This window comes from Palaemon carinicauda, chromosome 35, assembly GCF_036898095.1.
Source record: "Palaemon carinicauda isolate YSFRI2023 chromosome 35, ASM3689809v2, whole genome shotgun sequence".
NCBI classification, from domain to species: Eukaryota; Metazoa; Arthropoda; class Malacostraca; order Decapoda; family Palaemonidae; genus Palaemon; species Palaemon carinicauda.
In genome coordinates, this window is record NC_090759.1 from 20771660 (window position 1) to 20789009 (window position 17350).

Consider the following 17350-nt stretch of genomic DNA (forward strand, 5'->3'; position numbering starts at 1 on the left):
ACAGTGATACTCCCAGAGAATTAAACCGAAGATCTCCTGGATTCTAACTCCTGGCGCGAGTATCCAGTTAAGGATATCGGAAAATATCAGGGGACGCATTTTTTAGATACGACACATAGCAATCTTCACCCCGAATAGATTTAACTCCTTGATGTAAGGGGGAAGAGTGGCGAAAGAAAGGGGTGCCGATCTATGTACCCGATGGACCTCCTATCCGTACTACTACCGGCCGCCATTCCTTTCTTTGTAGCATTTAAGCTAGGTGTTCTCCCAACATTTTCCCAGTGTTTGTTGCAAGTTATCGGAATATTAATCATGCAATCTCCAGCATCTTCATCCTCTGGAAAGTTGAGTACATGTATTAATTCTTTTCTGTTTATAGTTTTAGGTTCCCTTCTCACAGTTAAATTCCAATAATTTAAATGTGTTTTATTGAGCGTTGCCATGAACCGGAGGCGGCCATTTTACGACCGCTGTCGCCGATTATTATTGCATTTTATTTAGTCAGTTGGGCTATATTTCCCGATATTTAGCTATAATATTAGCTAGTTAGGCAAATTATACAAGTGAAGATTGTGCATGAAGAAATATTATTATTCCTCTTCCTATTATGTAACTTTACTTTTCGTATGCGGCTGGAGCCCTGACGGTACCAACCATGGCCGTGGTTCTTACCAGAGCTAGACTAGCCTCGCTCATATATACGTTAGTAAAGTAATTCCCCACGTGTAGCCTCACCCTATCGTTCCTTATTAATTCAGATGGGGACTTTCATCCTCTAGAATTTATGGATAAGGTTCGATATACATTCTCTTTTAGAGAAAAGAGGCTAAACCCTTCCTCCCTCCCTGAGTACCACCGCCATTACAGGCGGCAACCACTGTCTTCATTGCCGTTGAGTAGAACTCCGGCTTTGGGTTAGATAGTAATTAACTCAGGGTGCCCTTGTCTTGCCGCCGACGATGTCGCCAGCAAAGAAATCATGTTTCCTCTGCCGCCGACGACGACTTCCTCAGTTCACTGTCGAAGGTAGGCGGCATAGCTGCTGCCACCTCTCTCCCCAGTGAACTACAAGACCCTTTCCCTTCCCCCTTCTGTCCTTTAGTGTCGGCATAGTTGTGACAACATTCTTTACCCGGTATTGTGAAAGTCATCCCGGCTTGCCAGGTTGTTTGCGTTGCCGGCCGGGACCCTACCGGCAGCAGTTAGTTCAGCCACCTTCCCCCTTATGTCCTTCCTTCACCGGAAGTGAATGTCACGGGGGGAAGATTGAGCCGGCCCTGACAACTGCCGGTGGGAAACCCAACATACTTTTGAGAAGTCTTCAGCCCTCTCTTGGTCTGCCATTCACAATTATTGCCGTCGGCAGTACAGCTGGCAGCAGGCCTTTTGTGGATGGATGGAAGCTAAAATCAGATGGATTCTTACCCCTTCCATTAGAACTCTCATTCTGGCAAGGAGACAGTAGGCACCCGATAGTCCTCCTACAGTTCCAATTGTTGTGCTAAACCATAATAATAGGAAAATCTCCTTCCCTAATGCTTTCTCTCTCTCTATCAGTTAGTGCCGCCAGGTACTAACCTAACCTCGGTATTGCGCCGGCTGAACTACAGTATACAAAAAATACAGTAGTACATTTGTTTTATAACATACTCTGTGTTTCCTATCACAGTCTATTGTTGGGATCACAATATCATGTTGAGGTTGAGCAATCCCACAACACCCAGATGATTTCTTTGATCACCGTGACCCTAATAAATCACCGATCAATATTAATATACTACAGGTGGATAAAGTTAGTATAAACACTTACTAACCCTAACTCTAGTTCCTAGAGTTTCTTGCACCCTGTATTCTGCTTAACAGGGAATCTAAATATTATCATTGACGGAGGTCTCAGCAATTGCCTGGGAGAGGAAACACAGATATGTGTCTTTTCTATTTCCTTTCCAGCTTACTATCCTAAGCTATTATTTACAATAGTGATTACTATTGTTAATAAAATGTATGCCTTTATATCAATGATATAAAAATCTGTAAACTCATTGAAACCATTTCCTTTACAGGAGGAGCCGATGGTATAGTGTGCAGCCATATTCTGCAACCACAAAAGTAATGACTTTTGTGGGCACACGATGTGCAGGACTCATGCCCCTTGCTGTATCGTGTCCAGATCCGTAAAGTATTTGGACCCGAAGGGTTGCTCCACCTGCTCAACCCTGCTGACCAACAGCTTTGGAGAAGCCATCCCATTCACCGTGGAGACTAAGGACACAGCGAGAGAATCCCTTCGTAGGTGGGTAAGAGGGTTCCAAAAGAACTCTCCGGGACCATATCTACCTAATGAATCCCTAAGGTGCCTTTTGTTCCCTAAGGATCTAGCAAATGCAGTAGTGCCCCAAGAACAAGTCCAGCCTCCTTTCATACTGCTGAAGATCGATGCGGACATCCACAAGGCACTAGAAGGCATGGACATTCACCAAGAACGGATGTCAGAAGTGTCCACCGACACAGAACAGGACCTACTGCAAGAAGGCCTTGAAGAAGACGTGGATCAACCACGCACAGAGGAAGAAGGATCCATTTCGACGGTAACTGAGGACCCTCAGTTCACCGTGACGGCATACCAACCTATGCCATCAACCTCTTCAACCCCAACTTCTCAACCAACTACACAGGTCGACAAGAGTGAAGCGATCCTCACGTTGATCCAGCGGATGTTGGAAGCGTTCCAGTAGGAACAGGAGGCTATGAAGCAGTCCATCCAACAGAACAATAGACAGATACAGGAAAGGGACTGCCCTGGAACTTCCAGGGGCTCTACTAAGCCCCTTAGAGTATCAGATCTCCCTCACTGCTCTGAAACCAACCCCTTGAGGTACGCGGAGCATATGCCCATGATGAATGGGAAGCTATTTGTCTCAGAGAAGTTGGGAGCCAAACTGTTTGAAGATCTTGAGTTCTGGCCCAGCTTTTCAGTTTACCCAGACTGTTACGTGAGACTGCGGGATGAACTTGCATCCCGTGAGGAAACGGTACCGAAGGAAGTCATTGTTTTCAAACTTGACAAGGCACGAGCCATCCTTGTAAAGTCCTTGAAAGGAGCCGGATACACCAACTCCAAAGTTTCAGCACTGAGCAAGAGGCATCCCACCTTTATTGCTCCTTCCTCCATCTCTTTCCCTTTTTCGGAAAAAGCTCTAGACTTTGTCATGAAGGCAGTCGAAGAGGGCAAACCCTGCCCAACTCTAGAGGAATGCAAACGATTCTCTCTAGCAATACCTACCTGCGAGGAGAAGTGGAAAGACGTCCATCTGACCTTCTCCGTCTTGAAATTGAATCCAGAGATAGCAGGCCAGCAGTTCAATGAGAACCTTCCAAAGTTGCCAGACCATCTTCTGAGGAGATAACAGGAGACGAAAGAGAGATTTGCGGCCACCCTTTCTCATCAGAACTGCCTGGAAATGTGCGCAGGCCTACATAACGCTGAAGAAATGTATGTTTTCCGGGGTAAGTCTCATATGGGTACCCTTGTGAAGGACTTAATGCTTTCATCAGGTCAAGGAGGACCTGCAGAGAGCAGGTGTTTGCCTCAGCAACAGTGAAACACGAACCCAGGAAGCTGATTTCATCGTGCATCTGGGGCAAGGACCTTTTCCCACAGGAAGTGGTCCAAGAAGTCATAGCCAGAGCAGCCACGGAGAATATGAATCTTATCCAAAAGTGGGGCATGACATCAAAGAGGAAATCTTCCTCAGTCGGAGGTCCCCGCCTAAGAACAAAAAGGTAAGGAGACTATGTAAACCTGTGCAACTTCTGGCCGTGACCATGGCCACGGTGCCTCAACTGGTAGCACAGCCTCAAACCACCTTCCAGATGGTCCCTCAACAGCTGGTAGCCCAGTCGCCAGCATTTAACCCTAGCTTTGGGAGGCAATTGACCACCTTTCGTCCTTACAAAGGAAGAGGTTCCTCAGGAAACCCCTCACGGGGCAGAGGAGGATGTGGTCACGGAAACAGGTCCTCAGGATGCCCTAGGCAATAAGGGGTTCCAGGTAGGGGGCAGATAATACCACTTTCAGGATTGCTGGACCTTTGATCCCTGGGCCCACAGCCTAATCACGAATGGACTCGGTTGAGATGGAACAGAACTCCACCCCGTTTTCCAGAAGTCTTCCAACACTCCACCCCCTCGTTAGAAGAATATACCTCAGAACTCTTGAACAAGAAGGTAATAAGGAAAGCGAAGTCCATCAAATTCCAGGGAAGGCTGTTTTGTGTTCCCAAGAAAGACTCAGACAAACTCAGAGGCATTCTAGACTTGTCTCCTTTCAATAAGTTCATCGAGAACAAGTTCCGAATGCTTACTTTGCAACACATAAGGACCCTTCTACCCAAAGGGGCGTACACAGTCTCAATAGACCTGGCAGATGCTTACTGGCATCTGCCAGTCGGCCACCCCCTCTCCTCCTACCTAGGATTCAAGCTAGAGAAGAAAACAATTGTCTTCAGAGCAAACCGCCGGTGTTCCATCGCGTGAAACGACGGTGTTCTATCGCGCGAACCAACGGTGTTCCATCGTGCGAGCGCCAGCTCGATTCCTGCAGTTAGCCATCGCTTGCCTACGTGTCGTCGCTCGCCTGTGAACTGTCGGATTCCGACCGCCAGCTCTCGCCCTTCCAACCACGCCCGCCCTCCTTCTGCACTCCCTCGCGCACTTTCGTCTGCGCTCCTGCATGCCCGCTCATGGGCGCTTCCACGTTCGCCCACGCGCGAACCATTAATTTACCATCGCACGAGCGCTAGGGTGATTGCGACCGCGATTCCCGTCGGGGTCTCGCAACACGGCCAGCCTGGCGAGTCTTCTGGAGCGCGTATTTCCAGAACACGGTCTCTACCCCGTAAACGCGAGCATGGCTCGTGCTAGAGCAGGAAGAATTTTCAGGGAGGTCTGTGCAACATTCTCCTTTCCAGAACCTGGGTTAGTCCTTTCTCTTCATTATTCCCTGGAAGGGTCTTGCCAGGGAGTTTTCCTTTCGAGATTTCTCCGTCGGGCAAGGGGTGACTGGTTTAGCCCTTCCTCTTCACCTCTCGTGGAAGGGGCTTACCAGGCCTTTCCCTCCTCGGTTGCGACCCGAGGTTTTGTACTAGGAAGCCCCAGGAAGATCTTGGGTACTTTCCTCCTCTCGGGCTCAAGCACCTTTGCGTTCCGTAGCCAAGTTTCGAACTTGCGGGCAACCTCGATGTTGGAGCATCTAGACGCAGTGTCCGAGGGCTTCCTCTCGGGTGTCTCATCCGTGAATGTCGACAAGCTCAGACACTCTTCCATCCTTGGGAAGAGCTTGTTTAGAGCCCAAGGACAGAGAAATGGACTGTTGTTGGGCGTTTTCACTCCTCCAAGGCGCTTACTTCCAGACCCTGCAGGCCTCTGACGCCTCTTCATTCAGCCTCGTCAGCCTAAGTTATCGGAACCGGCTACGGCAGCTAAGACAAGGTGTACAATAGCAGTCCCCTCCTGTCAGGGACAGGTAGCACGGGAGGCTCTCCCGGGGCGGCATAATCCTAGAGGAAACGGCAAAGTTCACAAACTCTAGGATTGGCAATCCCCCTTGCAGGTCTCACGCTGGGGGGATGCCTAAGGTTACTCGTCCGGATAACAGCCTCCCGATGCCGATTCCTGCACGATCTCCGTGATCAGCCAAGGATATCGCGCCTCGCTCTTACCATCTCTCCTTCACTGTCGGCGAATCCAGTGTCTCTGAGCCTCTATGCCATGGGGTCGGCAAGAGGTTTGCCCGTTGGGCAGAATGATCCATGCCTTAGGAGAAGGTCCTCCATAGGATCGTCGACGACTTCCCCCCGGGCTTCTTCAGTCGATCGTTTCTTCTGGGAAAGCATTTGAGTCGGGAGTTCTGTCGTCGACCTCTGAGCTCTGATCAAGTTTGTCGAACAAACTTCGTCCAGCGTGGAACAGCAGAGTCGATCAGACTGGTAACGAGGCTGCAGGACTCCTTAGGCCCTGGATCGGAAGGACGGGTACTTCCAGGTTCCATTCCATCCATCTTCCAGGAAGCTCTTGGAATTTAGCCTAGACTACAGATGTTCCTGCTTAAGATGCGGTGTGGCGATCCCGCCGCAGCATTGCAGGTTTTTCCCCAGAGAAATCTCCCTGCTTTCCTCATGGCCGCTCAGGAGCAAGCTTCTGCCTCCTTCGCTTTTTGGAGGTCTGGTCAACTCCGGTAGGCTCGGGTTCGACCTTCCTCAACACCGGGACAAGCTTCCGGGTCTTTACCAAGAGTGAGGGATCATGGTAATTTGCTAGGAGCCTTCTCTACTTCTGCCTCAACATCTGGAGTATCTAGCCATGATATTGACTCCTTCTCCGAGCCTTCCCTTCAGTTGACTGTGGCAAGGCTGAGGAGAGTCGCAGTACCTGTTCTCAGTCAAGGAGAGCTTTCAGCCCTATCTTGGAACGTTCCCTGGGTCTCTTTTCCTCATTGACCCGTCTAGTTCCGAATGGTTGCCTCAGGATAAGTTCCCTGTGAGGCGGCCCAAGACCCGGTGGTATCCAAGCAACGATTAACCGGACTTTCTGGTCCCTATGGGACCAGCGGAACGTTTAGACCGGCAATGGGTGTTGACCTATGGAACCTCTTGCATGGGAGTGGATATTCTCGTCCTTTCCCCACATTTGATGCTGTTCTCGGACTCGTCAAAGAAAAGGGGGGGCATGTTCCGGTTCAGGCCTATGGTCAGGACTTGAAGGGTACCTCCCCATCATTCAGGCAGGCTTAGGGGCCGTAGTCTGGCCCCTCTACAGATCCTACAGACCCTGCCGAGTCGCTCCGTGCGCGATAACTTCATGGTACTGGCATATTCCAACCAGCAGGGAGGCGCATTTTCATACTTTCGCATCTTGCAATAGAAATACTGAGATGATCCGAGGTCCTCTCAATACCACTATCGGCTCGCTCATTCCGGGCAGAGGAATGTTCTCTCCGACTATCTGAGCAGAGCCTCACAGATAGAGAGTACCTGGGGGTCTTTCGCCTATAGTAACCAGCAAGTCCAGGCCTGGGGGACCTGATCACGACAGCCTGGAACTTCAAGCTTCCGCTGTTCTTCCCCCCAGTCTCAGACCCCAAGACTCTTTAGCAAGATGCTTTCCGGTGACGGTGGGACAACATCAACGCCCGCTTCTTCCCACCATTGTTGTCTGTTGAGAATGGGTCTCAACAAGACCAGGTTGTCTGTCAACCTTTCGATGGCCCTGAGAGCTCCGCTGAGACTATACGCAGAACGGTTTCCGGACCCTCTGCTTCCCATGACGGAACTCCCGGGAGAGCTTCTTCCACGACACAGGCTACTCAAACAACCACACTATAACATCTTTCACGAGCCGTTGCATTGCTTCGGCTTCACGCCTGGAGACACTACGCCGCCTCCTCAAGAAGAAACAACCCGCTACAGTCACGGAGCGGAGGTCGCGTCACCTGCGATAGTCATCCGCAGGGGTCTACCAGGCGAAGTGGAGAGTCTTCTGTGGTTGGTGTCGTGGGAGAGATACCTCTTCCCTTGAGGCCTCTTCTCCAGCAATAACGGAGATCTTTCTTTTCGGCGGGAGGAAACTCTTTTCCGCTCTCGGCAGTGAAGCCTATCGCTCAGCCTTTCCCTGGCCTTCAGGTTGAAAGGAATAGATTTTTTCCTTCCCGCTGGACCTTTCTTCGCTCATGCGAAGCTGCGAACGTCCTGCCCCCAGTCGGAGTGAGTCCTCCTCCATGGAGCATGGTTCGGACTCTTTAGTCCCTTAAGAGATCTTCTCAAGAACCATTACGTTAGGCCTCTGATCGTATTCCGTCTTGGGGGACGGTGCTCCTGCTCACTCTGGCCTCGGCCAGGGTGTAAGCAATCTTCATGGTCTCGTACGACTCCGCCCTTTCAAGAGAATAGGGGAAGGCAACATTCAGGTTCGCTCCTGAGTTGTTTTCTAGACTCGGAATCTTGGAGTCCCGGTCCTCCGGTTCGACTCCTTCAAGATTTCGAGTCTCCGTTCTGTATCAGATGACCCAGACCTTCTCCTTCTTGCCAGTAAAGGAATCGAGGGGTTATCTTTGGGAACAGCTGCAGTTTGTCCTCACGTGCAAGCCGGTTTGGGAGCACAGGGAGGATACAGGGGAGAGTTACCAGTATACCTCTTCAGCTCGGACTCAAGGGCATTCATCTCGACCTGAATCCAGACCCTCCCCCATCACGTCGCCCTACAGCACGATGTCGGATACATCGCAACGTCCCTCGCCTTCGAGTAGAACTACTCTGTGACGCAGGTGCTACAAGCTGGAGTCTGGAAGCGTCTAATGACCTTCGCAGCCCGCTTTCTGCAGGACGTGACCCACAGGAGTATCGATACGTTTCTATCGCTCTGTGGTGGCTACACAACAGCTGGTCTAACCTCAGGCTCCTTTTTGGACAGGTAGCAGAAGGTTGAGGGCATTGTTATCAGGTTTTAGTCTGCATGAACGAAAGAGGTATGTCTGGCCCTTACTTCTTTCTTCATCGTCCCCTCTACTGGGGAAGCAGCATCCTGGTCTCTGCATAGCTGACCTCAAACCTCTGCAGGTAAACCATGCTTCCTTGTGTTCCGAGTATTGAGTCAATACTGTCGCGTCCCCCATACCCTGACGAGGTGGTATTGGGAACGTCCTAACCCAGAGTTCCTTCTGGAACTCCAGGTCAACTGCCTAGGACGGGTCACACTTTCTTCCTTCACACACAAGCTTATGTAGGCCACATGTTTCCTTGCAGAGCAAGGAACTTGTGAGGTGCAGGGACTCCTTTTCTCGAGCGCGACTCACTCGGATTCTGAGTCCACGGGTAAGCCAAAGCCAGTATGGCTGGGGACTTTCCACCCTTCCTAAGGGGTTAGTCTCCCAATGTAAATAGCATGGTTTGTATTTCGGTTATGGAACAAATGACAAATTCGGAGATAATTTGTATTTTTCCTAACCATACAAACCTTAGCTATTTACACATATTTGCCCACCAGCCCTGTCCCCCAAGTCAAGTCCTACCTCTAAGTGAAGTGAGACATTTCACCGGTGTGTGAGGGAGGGAGGGGTAGCAAGCTACCCCTTCCCCTACCCCTGCTAACTAGCGTGGGGTAGGAAACCCTCGTTAAAATCTAATGGCTCGTCATTTCAGCTACGCCGAAAGTAATACACAATGTAAATAGCTAAGGTTTGTATGGTTAGGAAAAATTCAAATTATCTCCGAATTTGTCATTTTTCGCTTCGCTCAAAATCCGTTTATTGGTCGGTCCATTGGGTTTCAGACAGTTCATGCATATTTTTGTATAATGAACTTGAATTTCTATGGTTTTTTAGTTCTTCATGATTATGTACAGTAAAGAAAACACTTACCATTTAGCTTGGAATTTTTTTTTTTACTTATGATTACTGAAAACTCACCAAAATTGAATCAGTTTTCAGAGCCAATTTTGATACCATTTTTAAAGCTAGTGAATGTAGATTTGAAAGAAAAATACTCCATATTTTTTTTTTTATGAGTTTAAGTTCGTTTTTATCTTTTCAGGTGTATATATGCTGACATCTAAACTAGAACCACTTCTAAAAAATACTCCAGCCTCTCAAGTTGTATTTGTCTCTTCTGAAGCACATCGTTTAGTGACAGCTGAGGATGTGAAAAACTTTGATTGCACGAAGGAAGTGGAATTAAGAACATTTCATGACCATGTGAAACTATATGGTATCTCAAAACTGGCATTGCATATGTATGCTGATCATCTGTCTAAAGAGGCTGTAGGTAGGTTGGCGAAAATGTCAATTTTGTACTATAGTAAGTCCAATATATCCTTAGTAATCTATTGCTGTTGGTATGAAAAGACCTGCTGAATTACTAGATAATCAAAATTTGTTAGTTTAGGTAAGCCAAACCCTAATAATCATGGCTTATGATGTCTGTAAGTTATTTGATTAATGTAAACCTACATTTATGGATGCAACTTAGTGAATTTACTCAGTTTAACATAATAAGCAAGCATACCATGTTCTTGCGTAATGATATCGTGAATCATAATGTAGGGAATATATACATGTCACTCATTAAGTATAAGATAGCCTATGACATAACGATGAATTTAACAGTTCATATTTAAGAAAAATGAAAAGGGAAATTTAAAATGGATGCCAAACTTTGACCAGTTAACTATGAATCTTCAAGAATTTTATACAATACACGTAGTACACATTTTCACAAGATTAAGAGTGTACAGTAATCCTTCGCCACTTCGCAGTTCAAGTTTCCCTGCCTCAGTGCATCACTGATTTTTCAAAAATATTCATCGAAAAATAAAAATGAAAGCTGTATTGTGGAAAACAGCTTTGTTTCATTGTGATGCACAAGAGAAACGGTTTCCCAGGATGCCAGACAAAGAGAGAAGTTCTTGGAGCCTGTGTACATACCCACGGCCACTCAGACAAGGCACGTGATTGGTTACCACCATGAGATCGACGAATGAGAGCACAAGTGGATGTATCCCGTGAGCGAATTGGCTGCGCATCAATTCATCCTCTCCCAGCTTCTTGTCCTGTATCTTGTCACTCTTGTTCACGCTGTCAACTGTGTCTCGCGTATCTTAGTTTTGTGTTCGAATTAACATTTAAGCCCTTACAATGGCTCCTAAGCACCGTGCCCTGCGAAAGATTCCTCTAGTGAGCCCAAGAGGAAGAGGAAGATGAAGATGATGACCATGACCATTAGTGAAAAGGTTAAGCTTTTTAGATATGTTAAAACGGCAGACGTTATGCTGCGGTGGCACGCTATTATGGAGTGAATGAATCAACTGTGCACTACATAAAAAAAGATGAAGCTAACATCTGCAAAACTGCTGCAATAAGCTTCAATACAGAAGTGAAACGTGTGGTAACTCCGCACAATAAGAGTATTGTGAAAATGGAAGCTGCATTAGCCTTGTGGATTGCTGATTGCAGGAAAAAAAAAACATGAGTTTGAACACTATTATGATCAAGACAAGGGCCAAATCTCTCTCGTGGCATTTTTAGATTTATTTCAGAAGCAGGTCTTCTGAAAGTTATTTAACTTTTATAATGACATATTTTCTTCTATAGTTTTAATTGAATATTCTTTTATTCTTTATTTATAATAAACGATATCAGTGTCAATAACCTTCGATGTCTGGATGCCAGAATACTTCAAATCAATCTATCAATCTCTATGATCAAACCTTGCCCGATGGTGATGACCAAGGAGATGCTGAAGATGTGCCTGACGAACCTTAAGCCAGTACTAGCTCTGCCATAAGTGATTCATCTCCTTAATGACGAGGCTTTACAGCCAGCAAAGGCTGGTTCGATAAATTTCAAAAGAGATACGGCCTCAAAAGCATGCCTTTGTATGTTGAGGCTGCCTCTGCCGACACCGATGCTGCTCGTTTTTCAATATTAATCTTACCCGATGATCATGTAGCTGTCAACTCTGTTGCCCGACAGAAATCTACGGTCGGGATACGCCAGCGATCGCTATACAGGTGGGGGTGTACACAACAGCGCCATCTGTGAGTAGGTACTCAAGTACTTCTTGTCAACAAGAACTCAATTTTTCCTCTGTCGTGCCTCCGGCAAGACCTACTAATACGCCGTCCCTAACTGGATTTGTTTTCACAACTTTTTGGTGAAGTACACTATTCCAGTTTTGAGCTTTCGCTATGCAGGGGTTTTATCTTCATTTCAAAACTTGAACTCGTTTTGGATAGATTTTATTATGGTGACGAAGAGAGTATGGATTCTCTTTCACTTTTAAATGGCCGACCCTTCCCTTAGACGGAAGTGTTGGTGTCGAAGAGAGTATAGACTCTCTTTCACTTTTTATGACCCACCCTTCCCTTAGACGGAAGTGTGTTTAGGTTTTTGGTAATTTTGCTTAACAAAGTTATAGATTTATTTTATATCTCTCCGCCATTTATAGGCCTCTTCGATTAACTTTCCATTTATTATAAACTTATAAAAATTAATTTTTATGTTTGTTTATATGCGACCTTTCCTAATAGTAGGCGGTCCTTACTTGGAACCGAAGTTAATTAACATTGAGCCCGTCATATCGTTTTTCCTGTTAAGAATTTATGCTACAGTGAACCCTCGTTTATCGCGGTAGATAGGTTCCAGTCGCGGCCGCGATAGGTGAAAATCCGCGAAGTAGTGACACCATATTTACCTATTTATTCAACATGTATATTCAGACTTTTAAAACCTTCCCTTGTACGTAGTACTGTTAACAAACTACCCTTTAATGTACAGAACACTTGATGCATGTACTACAGTACCCTAAACTAAAACAGGCACAAATATTAAAGGTGATTTTATATCATGCATTTCCTAAACATGCTAAAAAGCACGATAAAAAATGGCAACCAATGTTTTGTTTACATTTATCTCTGATCATAATGTAGAAACAAACTGGAGGTAGAGCTTTGCTTATTACCCAGACATATTTCCCATACTTTTCCCTTAGAACTACATCACATCTTCCTACTTTAGATATATATATATATATATATATATATATATATATATATATATATATGTGTGTGTGTGTGTGTGTATATATATATATATATATATATATATATATATATATATATATATATATATATATTTATATGTATACACATATACATACCTACATATATACATAAATACATGCATACATATATATATATATATATATATATATATATATTACTGTATATATATGGGTTATGGAAAAAATCCGCGAAGTGGTGAATCCGCGATGGTCGAACCGCGAAGTAGCGAGGGTTCACTGTATTTTAATTTTAATGTTTTTGAAAGAATTTCTTTGATAGTCTCGTACTGTTTTCAAAGTTGAACTAACGTTTTGTTTAGTCTCCGCAGTTGTTGACGTTCAGAACGTTCAACTTGCGCTCTATCGTTACGATAGAGAGAGAGTATTTCACGGTTTCACGTTGCAGTAAGAGTAAACCGATTCTAGCGTTTCGTTCATTCTTTCTTAGCTTAAATGGTTTTAATTCTAATAAAGGAACTTTTTATTTGGGAAACCTTTCAGTTTTTTTCCTTTAACAAATAATATGTTTTAACGATATATATAATTGGGCTCATCTCTCAGGTTCTAGTCAAGAGAGAGAGAGAGAGAGATAGAGACGGAGGGAGAGAGAGGAGGATAAACGTTTCGTTCAAGCGGGTAACGTTGTTCTCGTTTTTTGCTCTTCTCCCTAGTCGCTATAGGGGAAGAAGGTAAAACGTTTCTAGAGTTTTATTCTTGTTCCCAGGCTTTATGCGGTGAGAGATTTTAAACGTAGTTTATTTGATCTAGTGTTTAGTCTCTTTTCCAGCCACTGAATTCTTTATCTTTCATTATGTTTTTCTGTTACATTGTAATACTGTTTTCGCAATTACTACCCTTTAATGAAGGATAGGATTGCGTGTTTCAGGTACAAACCACTTAAAGTTTCGAGTTCAGTGAAATAAGTGCAAACAGAAAATCAAAAGTGATAAAGTGATATGCGCAAAGTGTTACAGTGTTGCGTTCGAGGGTTCGTCTGTTCGTGCCAGTTGTTCACCTAGTCCGATACCTCTTACAAGCTCCCAAGCCCAGGGGAGAAGTAATGTCGAAGGACTTATGGGTTCCACAGGCCTTGATCAACGAACAGACGTTTCCCTCCGTGGTTTCGGGTGTATCTACACACGTTGCCGACGTGATCACCCCACCCACACAAAGACGAGAGAGCCCATTTATTCCTCGTCTGCGGAAGAGGTTTCTCGCAGAAACCATGGACCAAATCTTGCAGCTTTTAAGTGCAAGTCGGTCCCTTCCGCGCAAGTCCAACGGCCTAGGTGTAGCCACTGGGTCAGTTCGGACTCGCTGCAGTACGACAACTGCACACCTCCCAAGAGAGGCAAGGTGGTACCGCAACAGGCAGTAACTCCGTCTGTTGCCGCACCAGCTGTTTTAGACCCTCAGTCACAACGGACAGTAGCTCCGTTTGTTGTTGTCTTTCATAGACCCTAGTGGTCCATGCTGCAGACTATACAGTCTCAGCTTGCTCCTTCATGCAGGAGTATCGTGCTGGAAGGTTGACAATGCACCTGTTAACCTACAACCCGCCGAGGTTGTGCGCTCAGCAGATACTGCGGCTGCCTGCTCCCACCCTCCACCTGTGAGAGCTCCACCACCGATGCGCAGTCCACCCTGCCAGACGCATGTTCTTGCTGCACCATCTGCTAACATGCGTGAGCTACCGCATCAGCAGTGGGAAGGTTCTGTAGAGCTGCCGGGTTCCAGCACTATGCGGCATTCTCCGCAGCCCATGCAGCATGCTCTGCATACCTTACAGCATGCTCCGCATACCTTACAGCATGCTCCGCATACCATGCAGCATGAGCCGCATACCTTACAGCATGCTCCGCATACCATACCGCATGCTCCTCAACCCACCGCAGCCCCTCCCACGCACCAGCACTCTGCTTTTGTTGTTGCCAGCTCCCACACTCCGACTGCGGAGAAGGTTGACGATGCACCCGTGGGCCTACACCTCCCACGGTTGTGCGCCCGGCATGGCTTCCTGCTCTCACACTCTTGTTGTGAGAGCTCCTCCACCCATGCACAGTCAACCCTGCCAGATGTATGATGACTCCCACACACAGAGCACTCCGTTGCCGTGCGTGAGCTACCACAAGCTGCCGTGTTTTGACACGGTGTGTCAGCCTCCGCAACACACTGTGGTTACCGCCACTCGCCAGCAGCAAACTAGTCAGTCAGGAGTTGAGGCTTCCCCACACAACTTTGGTTGTTGCCAACTCACAGACTGTCATACAGTTACATGACGTTGCCTTCTGGTCTGCTACTTATACACCAGTGCTGTATGTCCTCACGCTCCTGTTGTGGTTGACAGTTCAGTTTTTGACAGTTCACAGACTGTCAAGCAGTTTCATAACGTTGCCTTCTGGTCTGCTGCTTTTGCACCAGTGAAACCCTCACTGAGAGAACCTAGCTTTTCTCGGATATGGTTCCTGTAGATGAGAAAGTGCTGTTCTCCCTCCTTCTGATATTCCCTTGAGGACTCTGTCATTTGGAGAGGAGCCTTAAGCTGCTTAGCCTCCTATGGACTTTTATTTAAGCATAACATGCTTCCAGGGAGGGTAAATGGTTCCGCTTCAGTCGCTAACCCCGTCTGTTGCCACACCTGCTCCCATAGACCTTGGGCTTTGTTGCAAGACATGCAGTCCAAGCTTAGTCCTTGATAGAGGATTTTTTACGGAGAAGACCCTTCTTGCCAACGACCTTCCTACCGGTTGGTTGTACGCCCTGTTGACGCTGAGGTATCCTACTCACGTCCGCCAGTTGAGATGGTTCCTCCACCGGTGCGACCCAGTGTGGGTTGCCAGTCGCACGTTGATGTTATGCTACTCTCGGAGGTGGTTGTGGACGTTCAGTGTGTCACTGGGAAGACGTTCAACAACCAGCAGAGGTGACTTGTTGTGACGCAGTGCGGCAACCTCAGCAACCCGATAAGGGGTTGTCTGTACTACCCAGACAGTCTAGACAGTTTCGGGTTGTCGCTGTACTTCCTCGCTTCCCCATGGTTGACAGTTCACAGACTGTGCAGCAGTACCATGATCTTGTGTCCGGCTCCGTCACGCATCCACCAGTGCGACCGGATTCAGCGAGTCAGACGTTGCCCACTCCGTTGCCGTTTCCTCATCAGTTTCGGATGAGGAACCCTCTGATGAGGACATGGCTGAACAAGAAGATCAATCCCCAGCCCTGCTATCCATCCAGAAGATGCTGAAGAAGGAATACGGCCCTGTCAGGCTGTGGATGAGTCTGGTTAGGACACTGTCATCCGTGGTGCATTTGGTGTCACTTGGAAGACTACACCTCCGTCCTCTTCGGTTTCATCTAGCTCTTCACTGGAAAAGGACAAGACGCTAGAAGCGGTCTCGATCCCGGTTTCCGGAAGATAAGTCTGGTCTAACCTAAGGAAAGGACTTTATCAACCTTTTATAGGGTCTTCCCCTGACTGTTCAGACTCCCAACCACGTTCTCTTCTCAGACGCATCGGACGTAGGCTGGGGTGCGACCTTAGGCGGTAGGGAATGCTCGGGATTATGGAACTCGCGTCAAAGGACAATGCAAGAAGCTTCTGGCAGTAAGTCTGACCTGGAAAAGCTTCAGGTCTCTCCTTCAAGACAAAGTAATGGAGGTCAACACGGACAACTCCCTGCTTTGATGTTCATCTCCTAGCAAGGAGGGACCTACTCTCTGACATGGTGCGAGTTCGCTAGTGACCTCCTCTCCTGTTCAACAGGTCTAGACTTTTCACTAGTAACAAATTTCTTCCAAGGCAACTTGAATGTCTTAGCAGTTTGTCTCAGTAGGAAGGGACAATAATTCCAACATATTGGACCCTCCACAGAGATGTATGCAAGAGACTTTGGGTCACCTGGGGCCATCCAACCATAGATCTCTTCGCAACCTCGATGTCCAAGAGGCTCTCAACAGACCCAGCAGTGGTTCTTTTAGATGCCTTTCTACTAGATTAGTCTCATCTAGATCTATATGCATTCCCTCCGTTCTAGTTTGTCAACAAGGTACTGCAGAAGTTCGCCTCTCACGTTGGGACAAAGTTGACACTAGTTGCTTCCCTCTGGCCCGCGAGAGAATAACTTACCGAGGTACTTCGATGGCTAGTAGACGTTCCCAGAACTCTTCCCCTAAGGGTGGACCTGCTACGTCTGCCACGCGTAAGAAGGTACTCCAAGGCCTCCACGCTCTTCGTCTCACTGCCTTCAGAGTATCGAAAGACTCTCGAGAACTAGAGGTTTTTCGAAGGAGGCAACCAGAGCGATTGTTAGAGCAAGGAGAACATCCACCCTTAGAGTCTACCAATCGAAGTGGGGAATCTTCCTAAACTGGTGCAAGTCAGTATCCGTATCCTCGACCAGTACCTCTGTAACTCAAATAGCTGACTTCCTCTTATATCTGAGAAAAGAGCGATCTCTTTCAGCTCCCACTTTCAAGGGTTACAGAAGCATGTTGGCATCAGTCTTCCGTCACAGAGGCTTAGATCTTTTTAACAATAAAGATCTACAGGACCTCCTTAAGTCTTTTGAGACCACGAAGGAGCGTCGTTTGGTTACACCTGGTTGGAATTTAGACGTGGTTCTAAGATTCCTTATGTTAGACAGGTTCGAACCACTTCAATCAGCCTCCCTGAAAGATCTCACCTTTAAGACTCTTTTCCTGATATGCTTTACCAGCTAAAAGAGTCAGTGAGATTC

At 46.9% G+C, this 17350-nt stretch overlaps 1 protein-coding gene across 7 annotated transcripts in view; it reads left to right on the forward strand.

The window, feature by feature from the left end:
- Window positions 1–17350, forward strand: part of LOC137627654 (WW domain-containing oxidoreductase-like) — a 172419-nt gene that overhangs the window by 146073 nt on the left and 8996 nt on the right. For all 7 annotated transcript variants that reach the window (XM_068358818.1, XM_068358816.1, XM_068358815.1 and 4 more), the window contains one exon: window positions 9588–9818. In XM_068358818.1, the coding sequence (XP_068214919.1) occupies window positions 9588–9818 (231 nt within the window). The remainder of the gene's footprint in view (window positions 1–9587; window positions 9819–17350) is intronic.